The sequence below is a fragment of the Caenorhabditis remanei genome, chromosome I (assembly GCF_010183535.1).
Source record: "Caenorhabditis remanei strain PX506 chromosome I, whole genome shotgun sequence".
NCBI classification, from domain to species: Eukaryota; Metazoa; Nematoda; class Chromadorea; order Rhabditida; family Rhabditidae; genus Caenorhabditis; species Caenorhabditis remanei.
Window position 1 is genome coordinate 9703084 of NC_071328.1, and position 21326 is coordinate 9724409.

Sequence of the window (21326 nt, forward strand, 5' to 3'; positions counted from 1 at the left end):
AAAAATGGGCTCAATTCTCCGTCGCTTGACTCAACGCGGTTCCGAAAACCCAATGAAGACAGATTCAGATGCTGCGATAAAAGCTGTCAAGCTTCTTTCAAAAAGTCTTGAAACATATGTTAATCATAAACAACCAATGATGTTCAATGAAATCGAACAACGTATGGAAGAAATTTGGATTAGTATTTTTGATGTTGAGAAAGGAACGGCACCTCAAAAGAAATATCAACTAGCAGAGGAAATTTTGTTTCGTTCCGATCTTCTGAGATTACTGCTGGTTGTGTTTCACGATGTAAATATCGATTCTAAACGAGTAAGTTTCGAGAAGACGAGAAAATTCAAAATATCTCTGCATGTTTCGTCTAAGAGAAATAGTGATACGAATGTATTGCTAGAATACCGCAAAGTGAGTACAAATGAAAATTTTATAGCAATTGAAAGAAGTGTTTTATGTGTGAGTGTATTGCATACGTAGAAGAAAATATGAGTTTCAAGCGTTCAAGTTTTTTTTAGAAAATCCGAGATCTCTACTTGTTCCTTCATACATGGACTTCTAACGATTCAGTAGAAAGTTCCTTTCCTCGTGTGAAATCGAAACCGAAGTTCGCTCCATCATTTCGGAATCTTCTTTATAATTGCCGATTTGAAATGTTTACAATTGTCTCTAAAGGATATGATCAACCGAATAGCATCGGTTTCTACAATGACATTATTCGAGTCTTTGTTCAAGATGAAGATTGTCTGGTGGTGAGTTCGCTTTCAAATGTGAGTTCCGAACGATACGGGATCATTGTAGAGTCTATTGAAAGATGACGGTCGTGATGAACACAACGGACAACAACGGTCAGAAGGATGTGTATGGAATGTTTTGGATCGGTTGACTGAACACATTGATTTTAGGGGATTCCATACGATTGCCGGGTTTTTTGAGACCATTGAGGTACTATTTTTTCAGTTGTCCGATTTTCTACAGTTTTCTTACAGATTATTTTCGGTAATGGGTATCGGAAACCTGTGAAGTACTTCATCTACAATAATCTGACTCGATTCACCCAAATATTCCACAAACTAATCTCTATTTCCAACTTCTTCATTCAATCCAAAGCTCTGAAGTTTATTCATGAACTATTCGATTCCCCACACCACTTCGAAATTCGTCGTCAATGGATGGCTAATCCGGCTCTCATCAAAAACGTTGCTTTTGCTCTTCAGAGTCCAATCAAGACAGTTCGAACTGAAGCTGTCATTCTTCTAAATATGTTTGTTCAAAATCCAAATAATTCTCCCGACGTTGCCAAATTCATTATCACCAATCGCAACATCTTGGTATATTAGTTCACTCCAACTCAATTTGTTTGGTATACGAAATTTCAGATCACCTACTGCTGGGAAAACGCTCCGATTCATTATTACAAAGGATTGAAATGTGAAGAAGAGGATGCTCGTTTTGCGGAAATCGCTTATAAACTGCTCATTACGAGTTTTGAAAGACCATTGAATCAACAAGAAGCCAACGATTATGAGGAAATGAAACATATTCAGCAGAAAATATATTCAGGTAAGAAGAGACAACAACCACAGTAGCTTCATAATCATTTTTACAGAGCAAACTATCCAAACGTTCCCCCAAGAAATGATTCCATGTTCCATAAGAATTCCTCCGTCTTCCCATGTGTATAAAACTACCGTTCTTCATTCGCCCAAAAATCTCCGTTCACCGATGAGATTCGGAAAGCCACGTCGCCAATAATTTTTTCCGGTGTTTCAACTTTCTCTGTGCCATATATCCATCTATCTCTATATTTATTTTTGTGATTTAATCTCATTTCGTTTTTTGTTAAACATCTGTAAATGAAAGTGCCCACTTACCTCAAGACACAATTGCAGTACTTCAACATTTTGAGATGATACTGCTGCATGTATTACTGTATCTTTGGTTGTGTTGCTTTGGAGGAGATGTTCTTCGAAATGAAGAAGATACCGGACAATTTCAATGTGACCGTTGGTGCAAGCACTGAAAATCGGAAATTAAAATTTGAAATAAATATAAAACTTACATCAGAAGAGCTGTCTCATCTTCTTCATTCCGACCGTTGAATATTATTTGACGATTTTCTTTTCTGCAAAAATACAACAATTTTTGAAGAAATTCATTGCAATCTGTGTTTTTTTCCCATTTTTCTAAAATAAAACTCACTTATCCATGTATTTCCTCAATATTTCATTAACAACATCTGAATTTCCGGTTATGCATGCACTGATGAGCATTATGTGAGCATCATTCAGATCTTCACTTTCTTTTTCTGAAAATTCTCTTTGATTCATGAAAATAAAAAATATAGAAATACGTATTGCGTCAATCAGTTTTGCCGCAACTTCATTATGTCCAGCCATTTGAGCCAATTCGAGAGCACAGTGGCCTTCATTATCAGATTTCATCGGGTCGGATCCTGTAGTGAAAAAGGAAATTTTTGAAGAGAAAAATTACTCTCAGATCAGAATATTTTCAGATTTTAATCAAGGTACGATATGAATTCCACTTTTTTGAAGAAAAAAAAACGAACCAATTTCCACAAGTTCGAGTACAATCGCAGTTTCTCCTGACTCAGCAGCCATATGAAGTGCCGTTTTTCCACGATCATTGACTAGATTTAGAGATTCTGAAAATGGGGAATCGTGTATATTCAAAGTTGATTCATTTTTAAAGTTAAACTAGAATAAATCGAAAAATTCAGAAGAATCGAGTAATTTAGTTATACAAAACAAAATACCATATTCCATAGAAGTAAAAAAGATTCAGATTAAAGTTTCTAGGAAATTTTTAAAAGTTCGTATAATCTTCTCATCACCCATCAAATACTTTTTTGACCGTTTATTTTTATTTTCTGGTTTTTCAAACGAAATGTACAATTTCTTCTTCAAATAAATTCAAAAACTCACTCGGATTCAACATCAGAATTGTCCTCAAACTGTCCAATTTTCCATTATGTGCAGCTAACATAAGAGGAGTTCTTCCGTGTCGATCAACCCGATTCCATACCCAAGGATTCACTTTGAAGAGATCAGCAAGTAGTTCCACATTCTCGAATAACACTGCCTGAAATAAATTCATTCGATTAGAAACAATTAGAGAATCGTTGGATATTGGGAACTACAGTAACTTTCTGGTCATTCGAAACGTTTTTGTTTAGAAAATTACAGTTTTTGATTATCTTTCAATTTTTATTCCAAGTTTTCATTTAAAGACAAACCTGTCGAACTAACTGCATGGCATCTGAGTTGTCCAATTGTGATGCCGCCTCATCAGTCGAAGAAGAGGGACCTCCTCCACTTGAGAGGTCCATTGGAATCTGAAATACAAAACATTTTAAGTATATGTATATAATTCTGAATAGTAAAAGATAAGGATTCAGAAGTTTGATGTATTTTGTTCAGAAGAATTGAGATCTCAGGATTTTTTTTTAATTCTAAAAATCAGCAATTGAAATTTAGATAAAAGACAGTAATCTTTTGAACCAACTCTTGAAAGAGACAAAGCCTTCAGAATATTTTCAAAGAAATTTAGAAAAATAACTGAAAAAATGGCAGGAAAGTGATTGCTTATCTTTAACACGAAACTAATTGAACTCTTTTGTTCGTTCCCCTTTTTTTCACTGTCTAGTGAGCAAATATTTGATAATAGTTAACAAATAAACTAGTTTCATTACAATGGAAACAGTACTAAAACTACATTAGAAAGAATCAAATTAATCGAAAGTGGTCAATCTATCTCCGAAATAAAAAAAGAGATCCGTTTCTTGTTCTTCTCAGTGTCGAATGGCAGAAAAAAGGAAACAGAAAATGAGAGGATAATCGATGTTGACAGGCAGGGGGCAAATAGAAAAAGGAGACAAATAATAGAATACAAGAGAAGAAAGTGCGCTTTATCGGACTCTTTCACTCTCTAAATCTCTTGTGAAGTCTTGGAAAGAAGAAGGAAAAAGAAATGGAAAATAAGGAAAAAGGAAGGGTTTAGATGGCAGAAAAAGGAAGGAAGAAAAGGGGAGATGGTGTCGCTTTTAGGGTGAATTAGGGAAAGTGAGTGACCTAAAATTTATGAATGTGTGTATGTCTGTCTCCAGAGAATGATATCTCTGGAAATAGGTTTGGGAGGGTTCAGAGGGAGAGCAAATAAGAATAAAGACTACCGGGGGAAAGCGGGTTGCACAAGACAACTGGAAATTCATAAAGGTTGGAATCCTTGTTTTAGTGCGTATCGTTGAGGAAATTTGGAGATGTGGCTCCTTCATGGGACCATTGGGTTGATGTTTTTTTTTCATCAAACATCAACCCAATGATCCGATGAAGGAGCTACATCTCCAAATTTTTTATATGAATACGTCTGGAAATATCGGAAACAACTGGAAAAAATTGTAACCAATATCATTTTAAAATATTGTCCATCCAAGCCAAAACTTCGAAACATTCATTGTACATCTATCCACTTTTTGCTGGGTGTGCTTAGTGTTTAGTCAGCATTATTTGACATGGCATCAACCTCCCTCCCATCCTTTTCTATCCAACGTCATATAGAATTTCACACGATTTTCATGTTTCTCGACTATGAAATGACACTCTCTCCTCCCTGGATACATTCAAAAGTGCTCAGATGAAGAGACGTAGGTCTTTTGGAAGAATCGAAAAGATAGTTGAAGTTGTAGCAAGTTGAGTAAAACAAGAAAAAAATTAATTAAAGATAATTATTATCGAAATAAAAAAGTTCCGACATTTTTTCCCCCTCGGTGTTTGCAGACTCAAGCCAAAATTATCAAATTTTGGCTTGAGTCCGCAAACACCGAGGGGGAAAAAATGTCGGAACTTTTTTGTTGCGACAATACATGAATTTAAAATATTGTCCAAAAAGAGGTTCAGATTTAGTTTTTGATAACTTGGGGTCAAATATTTTCCAGATTGTTACAAAGCTACGACTCGCTGAGCCAAAAGAAAACAGACATCTAATTCCAACTAATTCAATTTTACTTGCAGCTTTTGATCCCACAGTAAAAGGCAAAAAAGAATGAAATTTACTTTTAAAAAGAAGAAGAAAAACAGGGAAAAAAAGAAAACGACCCGGAAGTGTGTTTATCCAAATTATGGTATTCTTTGATTGATTTATATCTGTTACAACCTATATTTTCAGAGACGTCATGTTTGTTTTCACCTTCGAATTGAAGCTTTTCCACAGAATATCTCTAGTGATGTTTTTTTCGTTTGAATCATTATAAAATTCAAGAATTCACTGTTTAAGCAATTGACTACATTAATATTCAGTGCAGTTCAAATACAACTTATTCGTTATTTTGCAAGAAAACCAGCATTTTCTCATTAGTTTTTCCAGTAAACACACTTGATAGATGATTTATGTTGACAGATTTGAGTCAGTTTACTTGGAAAAAACTAGTATTTTTCAGATTAACTTACTAATTTTTAGAACTAGTATTTGCATACTTGCAACCGGGCCTTGTCCGGGCCGTGAGCGGGCCTTTGAATAACTCGCTTCAAAATGAAAATTAGGAGTCGATCAACCTGTCAAATTATAGATCTCGGTGAACTCTACCCAAATCTATTTTTATTTTCACTGTGCGTTCAGTGAGAGCCGCAGTACAATCCATTTAGTGGCCGGGCCGTGAACAGCCGGGCCTTGAATCACGGCCCGGCCACTAAATGGATTGTACTGCGGCTCTCACTAAACTTACAGTAAAACTGAAAATAGATTTGAGTAGAGCTCACCGAGATCTATAATTTGACAGGTTGATCGACTCCTAATTTTCATTTTGAAGCAAGTTATTCAAAGGCCCGCTCACGGCCCGGACAAGGCCCGGTTGCAAGTATGAGTATTTGGAGTTTATTCTGATAATTGCAAGTCGTTGATCTCTTGATTTTTCTGTCTCAGTTATTTTAAACAATTTCAGATCTTAATGACTATGAGATGAATAGAATGCCTAATCCGAAAAGACGATCTTATAGAAATTTAAACGAAGAAGGATATTTTTCGATACGATTGGATTTGAGTGTTTTACATACTAGAAAATTATCGGTCCCTGCCAGAATAATATCTTGCAGAAAGTTCCAGGCCACAGTGGAACTGCATACAACTAGCAAAAATCCTGATTTGATTTTTTTCTAATCTGGAAAACGTGCATTTCTCGAAATCTTCGTAATTCTCCGTCAATTTAAAGTTGTTCCGTACTTTGAAGTGACCCCCCGTGCTCGATCTCATTCATAAGAATAACTCATAGAATGAGCTGTCAAATGAATCTGACACGAAGCAGGAATCGAATTAACTTTGTCAACCCACACACCCGTTGTCAAGTGTCTAACTACACTTTTTCAAATCTTTTTCCCATGCCATGTGCGATTTCTTCTTTTTCAGCTATTGTTTGCAAAAAAGCCTGTGAAAAAAGCACTTTCTATGTAACTTATTCTTGCATTAAGGATCTGGGTACAAAGTTAAAATCAGAAAAAAAAGAAGGATTTTGAGTGTAAAGATTGTGGGAAAAACGCTCAAAAATAATGTAAGTTTGAGCCCAGGATTGGATCAACAATGACGTGTTTTTGTTGTTTTGATAACAGAAATAGTTCTCACTATTTCAATTATTATCAAGTATACATATAAGAACTTATATTAATACATCTCTACGATACGCACTAAAACAAGGATTCCAACCTTTATGAATTATACTCTAAATTATCAAGTATATGTAAATTTACGACAGTTCTAACATTTTCGGATGAAGTGACCGGAGTAGCCATCTTCTCTGAATTGTCAATCTACAGTTTTTAACAACCTGTTCAGACTATTAACATCCATTACGTTTAAAACTTTTCTTGTTTTTTTCCATCTGTCTACAGACAATTCTAGGATACCAAGATTCTAGAAAATTGTTAATTGACCATCTATTCATCTTCAATTAGATTCATCTGAATATTTTCCATTTTCTTCCCCCTCAAGATCAATGATGAAATTTCAAAGATCATTGAAAATTACTTCTTTTTATTCACAGTTCACCGAAACATCTCTTGATTTTTACAAACTTCTTCCTTGCAAGTTTATTAACAATTCTTCATCAGTTATCTCGTCTGAGAAGTATATATGCTTCCTCTAGGGCAGGTTCACGTAGATTAATCGGGTACATCAACTTCGCTCTCTCATCCCACCCACAAAGAATCTTGTTATGTCTCTATTCATTTGAATCCTGGGAAACTTCTATCGATACTTTGATTCTAAAAGAACCTGGTTGGGTAAACAGTTTTAGGAAGACACTGAGAATGCCTATAAAACCTTGCTTAAAAGTGATTGCGTTCAATTCTCGCTTCAAAGCTTTGAAGCAATCAAGTCAACGAGCACCCTTCACCCTTATAAAACCTATGTTTCTAAATTTGATTAGCTTTATACCTCCGTTACACGTTTTCTTTTCAGACTCTTCCATTTCCTGATTCTTTATTTTCGTAACCACTCTTTTGAAAAGTTTCATTCGTTTCTTTTTCCAGGAAGCTCTTCGATCTTTCGTAAACTTATACACATTTCTAAACGAGCCTTATTTCTCTTCTCAAACTAGTACTTATCCATGATTAAATTTTTCTCTATTTATGTATCCATTAGATATCAGACACCACGAAAATATAGATTTCGAGAAAAAGTAAAATGCCCATTTCTTCTGGAGCCACATACGGAATCAAAAAGTAATCGAATTTTGAGCTCTTTTTTTGGATATTTGGTATCAAGTTTGTGTTTTCTATCTGACATTTCGGGGTGGTCACGTATACAACTTGCTCATTTCCGAATGCTTAAAAATACTGTAGATAGTCAAAAGTAAAATCCATTGAAATTTGAATCCCTTCATTAAACCTTAAACCATCTCTGAGGAGATATCTGGGATTCTAGAACTGAACTGTGAAATGTATTTTATTGTTGTTGCTGTTGTTGTTTGCTTTTATTTTTCCTCGTATTTCCTGTAATATCAGAGCTCACTTGAATTATATATTACTAGTATACTATAATTCTGTTATTCGTTTTACTAAATCATACTTTGCGGTAAAATCACTTTGAACATTTTCATAAAAACTCTTTTTTTCAATGCAAAAAATCCGCCAATTCCAGATTTTTCGTGTTTTCCGTATCAAAAGTTATGGTGGAATAGAATGATGAGTCTACCGGATGAATCTGAAATATCGCTGAGTGGACGAACTGCCCAAACGGATTGGATTATTGGAATTGCAATTATGATAGTTTCTCTATCTTGTGCTGTAGCTTATTATCTCATTTTATCTGTAAGTTTTCTGAATTTCTAAGCCGTCGTATGGAATTATCTGTTTCAGACTATTTACAAAGACAAGGAGTTATTCCGAATGGCTAGTTATAAATTCATGTTTTTCCTTGGAGTTTTCGATGTTTGTCAGTGTTTTCCGCACTTTGTCACTGGAATTTTTACAGTGAATCAATCGGTTTTCCATCCATTACTTGCCAAGGTAAATTCAGAAATATAGTATTTTAGTCCATCATTTTTTCAGGCAATGGGTGTAATTGCAACTCCATGTTATGTCACTTTCACATTATTAACTATTTTTCTGTCGTTTAATAGATTCATCCAATTGTCATCATCCAACCTGGAAATGTTCTTTTTTGGAGGAAAACGATGGATGGTTAGGATTTTATTTGTTTCTATTCTTTCAAGCGAGACCTCAAACGTCGAATATTTTTCAGATTTGGATAGCCATAGCATGTTCCATTTGGATACTTTTCGTATCTGCTCTATCATCTCCCTGGGCAACAATTAGATATATTCCTGACTGGTATTCATGGGGTTATGACACGGATTTACCATTTTCAAAATACGTTCAAAAAGTGGAAATGTGTATAGAAATTGGAGGAATATTTGTTTCTGCGTTCTTCTATCTTTTAATTATTCACAAATTATTGAAAACCAAGAAGCAATATTTGATCTCTAAAAGTTACAACGCAGAGATTAAAGTATTGATTCAAGCGACTGTTATTACAGTTTATTGTACAGTTTTGAATGTATTATGGCACAATTATACGGTAAGAAGAAAAATGGAAACTAAGGTCTGATTTCCCCGTTCTTTTCAGTGGATACTCCCACCACATCTCTGGAGTTACACAGCTCTTAATTTTATGTGGATTTGTAATAGTGCAGTACATCCGATTATTTACTTCATTGTCAACAAGTGGGTTTATCGAAACAAATTCTCTCAGTTTTTATATTACTTTCAGAGCGATTCGACACAAAATTGGAACAAAACGATCTGGAACTGCTCTCGGAGCTGTTTCAGTATTTGAACCGAAACGGAGAATGGAAAAAGCGACACATACAGATCATACCCTTGTCTCTGTTAAGTTTTGAACATTGAATTTTGAGGTTTTGAATATTTTCATAGGTTGAATACGTGTAATTTTAACCAATGGGTAACTGAAATAAATAATTGAGTATTTTATCTGAAGACGAAGATCCGAAATGAGTCAGATGACACTCGATGAAAACTGAAATTAGTACGTCAGAGAGTAACAGGAAAATAACAAATTAAACCGGATATGAACAACAAAAGAGAGAAAATGATAGGTTTAGAATTCAAAAAATTGAAAAGCTGATGAATCGGTGTTTGATTTATTATCCTTTTTGAGCAATTTAACAAGTGACATTTTTCTGAAAAGAAGATTATTTATTGACTTTTTCAAACTTCTGGAAATTTATGTTCTTCTATTTATGTGATGTCATTTGAAGATGTTTTGTAAGTCAGTTTGTTTCATTATCGAATAATTTCAGTTAGGAAAATCCAACAAAAACGGTCATTCCTGCGTGTTTATCAGGTCTGAGTCTGATTTCGGTTCGTTTCAAAAATTCAACTTTTGGTGGGAATCCGATTTTTTCTATTTTCTCGTCTTCCGAGTACCTGAACCAAGAATTCTTCCACTACTAATAACAACCAACAGATTCTGTTTATTTGTCGCCGATTCTACGAGATATATTGGAAATTTGTCCTAGTGTCCTAGATAATGTCCGTCTATCTCCCTACCTCAAAATTAAAACACAATAAAATAAGAGGTGTCTCTCACTTTATCCAAAAAAATGTCCAGAAAAAATTAACTCTTTTAATAAGTACTATAAACTTCCGGTGTTAATATTTCTCTTCATTTGTTATATCAGCTTTCATAGAACTTCCAACACACCTCCGAACCATTGAAACAGAATGTGTCAGAACCCAAAAACGTAAAAAAAAACCAAAATCAGTAGCAATTCAACAAGATCTCAAGTACTCAAAAAGTGCTTTTATTGCTCTTCTGACCATCGGAATGTCATCATCATAAGAGGTTCATCTAGGTCATTTTTTGGGTTTTCGAGGATACTTCAAGGATTCCAACAGGGAAAATGACTCATTTCTCCCTTTTTCGAACGTCATCAATCGACAGTGACCCTGAGGGCCCATAACTTTTTGCTCTCAATCTATTTCTTCTTCTTCCCAATTCCAAAAATAAATGAAACATGTGAGTGATTATTGGGTATAATTCTGACGCAATATTAAATTAAAGCCAGAGTATCCACTGCCCACCTACAAACATTCATTTCACTTCCTCCACTCTTTTTCAGATTTCATTTTTCTCGTTCATTTGAACATCATCTGCTGTAATTCTCCCACATTGACAATGTTATGAACATATTTTTCCACTTCCAGGATTATATTATTCTGAAAAACTGTGAGAAAACAGTTGTGCAGAAAGTTTGTTTTTGTTTTTTTGAGGTGTTCATTGAAACCAAAAAATATATTACAATCAGTTATTTTTTAGTTTGGTTTTCTTGACGAATTGTTGATATCAACAGGTTTTTTTATAGTGACATGTTATTATTTATCACAATTGAAATGCTTCGATAAGAAAACACAACAAAACCTCATTTTCAAGAGTTATGTAATTGTCTGATTTTCTTCGTAAAAGAATCCATGCACACGAGATATTCCACGAAGTCATTTCAAAGTTCTCCATTCCGACATGACTCGTTATATGGCATTTCCAATCTTTTGATCTTATTTGTTTGATTCAAGTTCAATTTCAGTTTTTGCTGGACTTTTTTATTCCATAAAGCTGATCAAGCACCCATTCAAAAGTTTGTGGTCTGTCGGTGATTCAGTTCTTTATTTCACTCTTTGAATCAGTAGTCTCTTGATGAATTCTATAGAAAATGATTTGTTGAAACTCAAAAGAAACTTTCTCTTAAAAATTCCAGACAGTTCCTAACATTTATGTTACTCTTCCTTTTCCAAAATGAATCACTTCAAATCTGAACTCTAATAGAACGAAAAATGTGCATCTGATTCTAAACTTATTTTTAAGCATCCTCCCTATTCTCTTTTTTCAATTTTCTACCAAAATATTGTTACCAGCTGTAAGTAATTCCCTTCTATCGAGACAACTAAACTAGTCTCTCGGATATTTTATCACGCTATAACGCACACTACTTCCAATATGACTAACCTCTTAAGCGCTTTTTTCCTATGCTCCGAGAGCTCCAAATTGAATTTTGACAACACACACCTCGCCTTCTTCCACTCGTTTTCCTCTAAAAATTTGGGTAATTTCATTTATGATTGCTGCTGGATAAACATGACACCTTTCTTTTTAAGAGAATTTCCCTATATTTTGGTTTATGTGTCACAGTTGATTTTTATGTCATTTTCAAGTTTCCAGGTATACTTTTAAACCGAGTCTGTGAGTTGTCTCTCTGTCTGGAACAGGTCAACCTATTCCAGACAGACAGACAGATGAAATATTGAGTTCTGCGTCTGGAAACCCAGTATTCTCTGGATAAAAATTGATTTAAAAATAAAAAACGAAGTAGTTTTGAGAATTGTATTTGTTGGAGATAGACTGGAATATTCGGAGAAAAACATCAAGTTTATAGTCTAAAATTCAGTAGTCTGGGATCAAATGAATTGAGTTTAAAAGAGAAGAAAAAGTCGTTGAACAACTTTTTTGTTTTCTCCACATTTTTCTACAAACTCGGAATTGTGACCTTATTTCCCGTTTCAAATGATATTTTAACTTTTATTTTATACGTTGCCACTGTATTTCACCACGAATACTTTATTCGATAATGATTCAATTCTCCTCCTTACTTTTCTAGTATTTTCAGTGAATGTCAACCTAAAATAATGCCTGAATGCGAGTATGAGCCTTGTTGGATCAACAGCCAGTTCAGTGACTCTATCCTCTCTTTTCTTATCTTCCACAGATCCCTATCTTTCACTAGAAGTAGAAGAAGAAGTGTCAGAAAGTGGAAGAACTGTTCAACTTGACTGGATTGTGGGAATTGCGATGATGGCTCTCTCATTGGCATGTGCTATCGCTTATTATGTCATTCTATCGGTCAGTTTAGAAATAAATTTCCATCCGAACTATTATTTTTAAGACAATTTACAAAGATAAAGAGCTATCTAGAATGCCAAGTTATCGATTCATGTTTTTCCTTGGAGTTTTCGATATTGCTCAATGTTTTCCTCATTTTGTCACAGGAATCTTCACAGTCAAGCAGACTGTTTTTTATCCTGGTTTAGCGAAGGTAAGAAGATTCCAGTTGGTTGTGTGACGAAGCCTTTTTTATTTCCAGGCAATGGGTGTAATAGCCACTCCGTGCTACGTGGCATATGCAGTTCTCACTATATTCTTATCTTTCAATCGTCTGATTCAATTATCTTCTCCAACATTAGACAAGTATTTTTTCGGGGGAAATCGATGGATGGTAAACGGATTTATCTTCCACTTTCGAATTGATCTCTCAAAACTTCTATCAACTTTCAGATATGGATAGGAATGGCTGCATGTTTCTGGATAGCTTTTATGATTGCCTTGGCCTCTCCATGGGCAACAATTCGTTATATTCCTGATTGGTATTCATGGGATTATGATTATGAACTATCTGGTTCTAAATATGTTCAAAAAACCGAAATGTTTATTGAAGTTGGAGGAATATTTGTATCCGCTTTCTTCTATTCTCTTATTATTTATCGATTAGTGAAAACAAAAAAGAGATTTTTGATCTCAAAAAGTTACAATGCGGAGATTAAAGTATTGATTCAAGCAACAGTCATTACGGTTTATTGTACGGTTCTGAATGTATTATGGCATAATTATTCGGTGAGTATTCAATTCAGAAAACTGTGAAATATCTGTTTATTTTAAGTGGATGCTCCCTCTCAATCTCTGGAGTTATACAGCACTCAATTTCATGTGGATATTGAATAGTGGAGTGTACCCAATCATTTATTTTATTGTCAATAAGTATGCTTTAAATTTGACAATACTTCAGAAATCTTTCATTTTCAGAGCTCTCCGTGACCGAATCGGAGTTAAAAGATCGACAACAGTCATGGGAGCTGTTTCAGTATTCCAACACAAAACTAAAATGGAAAGGACTGGTACGAATACTGGAAACACTATTTTTGTTTTAGCATAGTGCACTCTCTATTTTCCTATTTTTGTTTCGAGTTATTTCCTGTTTTTATGAGTTTTGGTAGTTTATTATTATAGAGAATGGTGAGTAGTTTGTAGACGTCGGTCTGTTTCACTTATCATTTCTATGCCATCTGAGAAATAATTCGAATATTTTCATTTCCAGCTACTCCAAAATCATCAAGCAACGGAAAAATACAGACTGATGGTTGAACTGAATGACGGGTTCGCAGTATATATCCTCTTTACAATTAATAAATTTTTAATAATTTAATAAAATAATTTTGAAACGTTTTCGAAGTTTGATTCACCACTTCAGTACAAATCTAGCACCGATGAGAGCATTTACAGCCGTTCCGTCAAGTTGCAATATACTTTGGAGAAGATTTATTGTTACAGTAAGCAATGAAATAGAAATTATTTGCTTCAAAATGAAGAAAAATTCAAGCACGACACTCAATTGAGTGATGAAAAAAACAAACTAATCAAGTTGGTTATAAAAAATACGAACAATAATAAATTTTGTAACCTTGAAGAATATCGAAAGGACATAATAATAACTGAACAGAAAATGAAACATAAAATATGAGACAATAAATAGTGAATAAGATGTTCAATCATCACAAAATGGTACATGATCTTTCGGTTGTTCTGGAAACCGTTCATGCCAAACGAAGAAGTAAAAGAAGGATGTAGAAGAAACGATAGTAGCCAAAGCTCCATCGGAACGCGTTATATCCAATCCATTTCGACAGTTGATATAACGACACTGGCCAGTGCAATTGCTGAATTTTCGAAAAATCACATTAAAATATGAGTCGGATGAACTCACAGCTCATAATTCCAATCATATCTTTTATAAAAAACAGCTCTCTGCAAATCATCAAATTTCTTTACATTCAAGTCTTTCATGATTTCGTTTTGGTCGGAATCATCTGGATCAAGATAAATAATTGGAATTTCCAGATATCGAAATCTCTTTTTTGTTGATTTCAACCATTTCTTGATGAATAAATTCAAAGCAGTCGCTGTGATAGTGACGGACCACAACTTGATAGTTTCACAGTTCAAACTGAGCAGATTCTTCTCAGAAATAGCGTTTTTGTGGTAGACTACGTTCAGATGATCGATCTGGCACATCTGAAAATTCTATAGAAATGAAAGGAAAAATGATTTTGAGAAAAAGAAAACCAACTCTGGGACTAAAAAATTCAGTTTCTGTCAATGAAATATCGATGTTCAAGTTCTTCAACTCTGTCATCATTTCCAGTGTTTTGTGTGCTTGCTCGACGAATTCATTTTTACGAACTCCGATTGCCAGACATGTACATTGTCGGCACTGATCGTATAATCCGACTAATTTAGTTGGAACATCGAAGTTTTCAGATTGAATTCCACGTAAATCAAGATAAAATAGAGGAGTTGGGTTGGCAAAAACGAAGAAGACATGTCGAAGAACATTCTCGTGAGCGGTCGTAGTGTCATGAGTGTAAATGATGAACTCTTTACGGAAGTTGACGCTAAAAGTTGATTACTGTCACTTGATATAATAGAAACTTCAACTTACACACGATAATTGAACCCATCGAAAGTCAAATCTATACCATAATCGTTGTGATTAATTTTCTCTCTGAAATCTTTGCTTCATCAATACAAAATTTTAATCCAATGTAACCCAGTGTTTCAATTTCTACTCACACTTCATAGTCCATTCCATTTATCTTTCGGAGAACAAATTTTCTCCAAATTCTAGATCTCAAGTAACTAGTGATTCTCGTCAGTTTTGATGGTAAACTTTCTTGTTGGACAATTTCCAGATCAATTCCTTCAAAAAGTTAATTTCAGACAAAGAAGAAGAAATAATTATTACTAGTCTCGTCGTTGTCGAAGTCTCGATTTGATACACAAATTGCGAGTTGTCCGTCATTGAACGTAATTCGAGTGATCCCAAGCAGCAGAGTTCGTACTTTTTGTTTTAAGTCGTTGGAGCACATTGTCAAGTCAAGCCTAGCAAAAGACGAATGTGTTCCTGGTTTGAGATACAGAAACCCTGTGATAATACAAAATCAGAAATAAAAACTCACAAATCATCGGGAGGCATTACTCTCCAATTCAGACAACCCTCTGGTGAGTGTTGTATTTCTTCAGAAGTCGTGTCACTTGATGAATCATCAAGAACTTCTGAATGATCGTTTGATTCTATTTGATTTTCTGGATCCGGTGGCTGACGTGATGATTCTTCCGGTTGGCTCATCCTGAAAAAGAACATGAAGAAACCGTATTCTCTCCAATAGAAGATGTCCTTTGATAGACGTGTACTCGGAAGACTATTTCGAAAAAGCGCTTTTATTGGAGGGGATATGGTATAGGATATGAAAATAGAAAACTTTCAATGTTCAAATTAAGTAACATTTCAAAAATTAAATTATGTGCAGTGTGCTCCACCGGTGAAGAAACCGGCGAAAACCCGGTTTTTTTTTCACCGGTGAAAACTGTTATACTCACCGGTGAAACTTTTCTCGGTATTATAAAAACAGAAACCGGAGTCAAGTTAGACAAAAACCGGTGTTCACCGAAATTCCCCGGAGTTCAAAATTGAAAAACCGGTTTTCCCCGGTTTTCACCGGTTTTTTTGATGATGCAAACGCTTTCAACTTAAACGATCATGATAGCAACCGGGCATTTTGCAATCGGACATTTTGAAACAGGGCATTTTGAAACCGGACACTTCGAAACCGGACCTTTCGCAACCGGACCTTTTGAAACCGGGTGTTTCGCAACCAAAATTATTTTGTTTCGAAGTGTCATTCGGTTGCGAAAGGTCCAGTTGCGAAATGACCGGTTGCAAAGTGCCCGGTTGCGAAACGTCCTTTTTCGAAGTGCCCGGTTGTGAAACGTCCGGTTTCGAAATGTCCCGTTACGAAATGTCAAGTTTTGAAATGTCTGGTTGTGTGTTTCCAATTTCGAAAAATCTCCGGCGAAAACCGGTGAAAACCGGGGAAAACACCGGTTTTTTCACCGGTATTTCCCCGGGGAAAACCCGGTGAAAACCGGTTTTCCCCGGGTTTTCCCCGGTGAAACACCGGTGATTTTCGGTGAAAACCGGTGAATATTTTCACCGGTGGTTTTTACTAGTTTTAAAAGCCCGGTGGAGCACACTGATGTGGATACTTCGAAAAATAATTATGTTGAGAATATAAGAGATTGTAAATTTCAAAAAAAAAAGTTTTCGCATCATTTCTCATAGTTTCTATCAATTTATGTAGCCCTTACAGCTTTTTCATCAAAAAATAAACATGTGTGATTGCTGTATAAATATACCGATAATCTGAAGATCCTGGAATATTGTCGCAATCTCTGTGATTTTTGGCTCTGCTCTCGTTTTTATACATTTGTTTTCATTATTTCAGTTTTGTTATTTTCAGTTTATTATTTCAAGTCAACCAATACAAATAATGTGACATAAAAAGTTGAAGCGAGGAAAAAAATATACAGAAATTTGAATTCAGAATTTCTGTATAATTTACAACAAAAAAAAAGATTACGTGAGAAATATACAGAAATTTAAATCCAAAATTTCTGTATAATCAAAAAAAAAGATAACGTGGAAAATATACAGAAATTTGAATCCGAAATTTCTGTATATTTTCCAACAAAAAAAATGAAAATGATCATTCTACTCAGATTCTCCATCTTTTCAGATCCTCGATCCTCATTTGACATTTAGATCCTCGATCCTCATTTGACATTTAGGACTTGAATCTAGTTGACAGTGTTTGGAAGTTAAGCAGCCATGTCTGGAAAATTCATAGTTTTTGTCGAGACCAGACTCTTTTCTTACCTGTCTGAGTGTACTTGATTATGAGAATATACATCACAAATAGATAATTGATTTACAGTGTCTCCGAGATAATCAGGCTTGATATTTTGAATAAAATCCAAACACATATTTTTAAAATTGTTCTTCTATTTATCAACAGGTACTTTTAATAATCTGTAAAAATCAGTTTTTCAGTGAATAAGGATACTTACCTGGCTTGTAGAATGCTTTGTATCTATGAAAAAATTGGATAGCCATCATGAAATTACACATCATCTTTTTGTTTTCCTTGGAAATGAATTTTTTCATTCAAATAAATTTTACGTGACACTGGCAATATTGTGGGAACTCGTACTGTAAATACCACGTGAGAACCCCTCTGGAAAGTTCATTTTCATATTCATTTCCAAGGAAAACAAAAAGATGATGTGTAATTTCTTTATCGCTATCCATTTTTTTTTCAAAGAGAATATAGATACAATGCTTTCTACAAGCCAGGTAAGTATCCTTATTCACTGAAAAACTGATTTTTACAGATTATTAAAAGTACCTGTTGATAAATAGAAGAACAATTTTAAAAATATGTGTTTGGATTTTATTCAAAATATCAAGCCTGATTATCTCGGAGACACTGTAAATCAATTATCTATTTGTGATGTATATTCTCATAATCAAGTACACTCAGACAGGTAAGAAAAGAGTCTGGTCTCGACAAAAACTATGAATTTTCCAGACATGGCTGCTTAACTTTCCAACAACGTCAACTAGATTTAAGTCCTAAATGTCAAATGAGGATCGAGGATCTGAAAAGATGGAGAATCTGAGTAGAATGATCAATTTCATTTTTTTTTGTTGGGAAATATACAGAAATTTGAATCCGAAATTTCTGTATAATTTAATAAAAAGGTAACGTGGAAAATATACAGAAATTTCGGATTCAAATTTCTGTATATTTCTCACGTTATCTTTTTTTTTTGATTATACAGAAATTCTGAATTCAAATTTCTGTATATTTTTTTCCTCGCTTCAACTTTTTATGTCACATTATTTGTATTGGTTGACTTGAAATAATAAACTGAAAATAACAAAACTGAAATAATGAAAACAAATGTATGAAAAAAACCAGACTTCTTTAACTTATACGCTTTCCAACTATTTACACGACTCAATGTTGGAAATTGTATATTTATACATGTAAAAGTAGGATGAATATAACATACAAGAAACAAAGTATAATCACTAAAGTGTTTCTTTAAAACTTTGCATTTTCACTTGAAAACTTTTTTTTTTGAAATTTACTATCTCTTATATCTAACAATCTCGCCATCTGTTTCTAGAACGCTAATCTCTATTCTACTGAGAATAAAAGTAACTGATCATTAGTGATAAACTCCGCCCGTTTCCTCTCAATCTATTTTCAACCATTTCATTATTATTTCCTCTTGTTGACAACTTCTATAGGCATATGTGAGAAGAAGAATGCTTGGGTGAACATTCAATTTATTGAGAAAAGTTTACGATGAGAAAGAGAAAAAATAATACAATCTCTATGGAAACGGTGCTCATCAGAGGGAACAACTGAGATGGAAACGTATATGAAGGCGAAGAAAAAGCGGTGAGACGAGACGGAGCTAGAAATAAATATGGGCGTTTGTTCTGGGTTTCGTATAGATAGATGGCAAGAATAATGGGTTGAAAGGAATCAGATAGTGCGTTGATTTAAACGAGAAACTGAAAGTTTATGGAGTGAGATTCAAGAAAAACAATCGGAGAGACAATATGCTGATAACTACCAAGAGATCATTCGACATAGGATCAATATTTCACTTTTCAAACGCTTTTTGAAACTTAATCTGGGTAGTGAAAACCACAGAATTCGTAAGATCAGATCCTGAAATAAAAATGGAGATATATAACTTTTTTCAAAAAGGTTGGATTAATGTATTTTCAGCTGTTTTTGTAATTTGGAAATTCCCAAATCAATTCTATATGGAAATGACTTCAATAATCTGCTACCTAGCAAGAATTGATCTGAAACTTTCCAGTTATTATGAAACTTGAACAGAAAGGTTTCCCAATTTCAATCACGAAGGAACTTCTCCGTTTCTCAGAACCACATTCAGACACAAGATGAAAAACTAAACGACTATATCAAAAAGCCAATTGTCGAATATTATAATTCATTCTGTGACTATACATATAACCCCTATTCACACACATCTGGCACATTTAATAACAGGTCAGTGAAGGAAAAAAAAAGGAAAAGACGGAGATAGAAAAGAAATAATTTATTGAAAACAACAGGTGAAAATAAGGGAGCAGAAGAATTGACATAAACCTATAACGAATTGAACAATTTTATTCCATTTTGTAGAAAGACGAAAAGAAAAATAGAGTTGTGGGAGAAAAACAAAGATGTTGCAGATCCAGGAGTTCTGAATATGGAAGTCAGAATAACTCTTTTGAATTACGGTGTGGACATTGCTGTGGACATTGCCAATCACTTTTTTCTCATATTTTGACTAAATATTTGTACGAAAAGTAGTTGGAATTTTCCTTTTGTTTGTTTTCGTACGTCTGCTATTTTCTGTAAAATTAATATTCCTCCGGGAAGGAACACTGTTCACTTTAAACCCTTAAACTGTTTCAAGAGAAAACTTCTCGTGTGCAAAAATACAAACGGTATGATATTTCGTCAGCTCTACCATTCAACAACTACAATGTAATTTTCAATATTCATTTCGTCTTTATTATCATTTTTCAAGGACAACTGTTTGCTTTGAAACCGACTTTTCGGTAACATTTTTCTGATAACAATCAATGGGAATATTTTTAATGCAATACTGACAACAACTCAAGTTTCATAATGAATTCCATAATTTCACTAGAAAATCTTATTGGGGAAAAATATTGAACAAAAGCAAATTCAAAAAGGAAATCCATGTTTCCAACCTTATCGTGACTTTGCATAACATTGTGCTTAAATGGGGTAATTATCGAATGATCTTATTGCACTGATTCCGATTGAGTAAATGTCGGGAACTGTACGTAATGCATTCAGATGCCCTCTCCAAGACCTCACGTGATTATACGACGTGATTCAGGATGTCGTCATTGCGGCACGTTGATTAGCAAATTTCTCAGGTGACTCTCGAACAATCCTATGCACAGTGAGTCACGAAAAGGTTGGCTTCTTTGGACAGGATGGTCCTTCTTCCAGCCCACGGCCTCCAGCGGAGGCCCTCTCAATGCACTGCGCGCAGTACTTTGAGAGGGCCTCTGCAGGAGGCCGTGCCAGCCATCACACCTACGAAAGTTTTATGAATTGTGGAGACGAATTGTTTGACTTGTTGGAATGATGTCATGAAATTGGGGCAATGATATAAATAACATATAGTGGTGCACTTCTCTCGGGCAAACTGGCTCAACTTTTCAGAATTTAAGTCAGTTTGTCCGAGAGAAGTGCACCACTACATGTTACTTCTATCATTGCACCAATTTCATGACATCATTCCAACAAGTTAAGACGCACTCTCCGAGTCGATCGAGCATCGATCAACTGACCATAGGCACACGAAAAAAGTTTACCATCTCCGATTTGCCTATAATTTTGATCAAAGATAGTATCAAGTGTCTTCAGCAAATTGAGGTACTTTTTGGCCGGGTCCGTCACCTAGGTACCTAGGAAAATCAAAAAATCGATATTTTTCGAAAATTTTTCCTGAAGTAGTTAGGTATGAAATCTCAACGGGAAAGTATTGTAGACACTATTTTAAGAGGCGTTGTTTGTAAGATGAGGATTCCTCTTGGCACAGTTGCAAAAAGTTGTTTCAATCCAAACTCTTTTTACAGCATATGTACCCCTATGGTAGTGATTTACAAAAAATATGTCACCAGTACTCTATGACGTCATCATAGGAAAATATGACCAATAATTGACTTTTCACCCAAAAATTCATAAAAATTTCAATTTTTCAAATAACTTCAGGAAACTTTGGCAACATGTTA

The 21326-nt window shown here is 34.6% G+C and overlaps 5 protein-coding genes across 5 annotated transcripts; 3 read left to right on the forward strand and 2 right to left on the reverse strand.

Annotated features, from left to right (window-relative positions):
- Positions 1-4: 4 nt before the first annotated feature.
- GCK72_002049 (uncharacterized protein) lies at positions 5-1750 on the forward strand (the record flags this gene model as incomplete). Its single annotated transcript, XM_003114910.2, has 6 exons — positions 5-313; positions 514-747; positions 797-940; positions 985-1326; positions 1375-1558; positions 1605-1750. The coding sequence occupies 6 exons, from the start codon at positions 5-7 to the stop codon at positions 1748-1750; spliced, it is 1359 nt and encodes a 452-aa protein (XP_003114958.2).
- Positions 726-3344, reverse strand: GCK72_002050 (uncharacterized protein; the record flags this gene model as incomplete). The annotated part of the gene is made up of 8 exons (XM_003114820.2): positions 726-881; positions 1870-2014; positions 2058-2120; positions 2198-2303; positions 2349-2450; positions 2565-2660; positions 2941-3097; positions 3252-3344. The coding sequence occupies 8 exons, from the start codon at positions 3342-3344 to the stop codon at positions 726-728; spliced, it is 918 nt and encodes a 305-aa protein (XP_003114868.2).
- A 4837-nt stretch (positions 3345-8181) lies between these two features.
- Positions 8182-9401, forward strand: GCK72_002051 (uncharacterized protein; the record flags this gene model as incomplete). Its single annotated transcript, XM_053723240.1, has 6 exons — positions 8182-8310; positions 8359-8508; positions 8551-8682; positions 8744-9079; positions 9128-9225; positions 9272-9401. The coding sequence occupies 6 exons, from the start codon at positions 8182-8184 to the stop codon at positions 9399-9401; spliced, it is 975 nt and encodes a 324-aa protein (XP_053591885.1).
- A 2816-nt stretch (positions 9402-12217) lies between these two features.
- Positions 12218-13502, forward strand: GCK72_002052 (uncharacterized protein; the record flags this gene model as incomplete). The annotated part of the gene is made up of 6 exons (XM_053723241.1): positions 12218-12415; positions 12459-12608; positions 12657-12788; positions 12848-13183; positions 13230-13327; positions 13373-13502. 6 exons carry the CDS (start codon positions 12218-12220, stop codon positions 13500-13502), a joined length of 1044 nt encoding a protein of 347 aa, XP_053591886.1.
- Positions 13503-14111: 609 nt separating this feature from the next.
- GCK72_002053 (uncharacterized protein) lies at positions 14112-15752 on the reverse strand (the record flags this gene model as incomplete). Its single annotated transcript, XM_003114791.2, has 7 exons — positions 14112-14283; positions 14331-14638; positions 14694-15018; positions 15066-15128; positions 15197-15323; positions 15369-15505; positions 15583-15752. 7 exons carry the CDS (start codon positions 15750-15752, stop codon positions 14112-14114), a joined length of 1302 nt encoding a protein of 433 aa, XP_003114839.2.
- Between the last annotated feature and the right edge of the window lie 5574 nt (positions 15753-21326).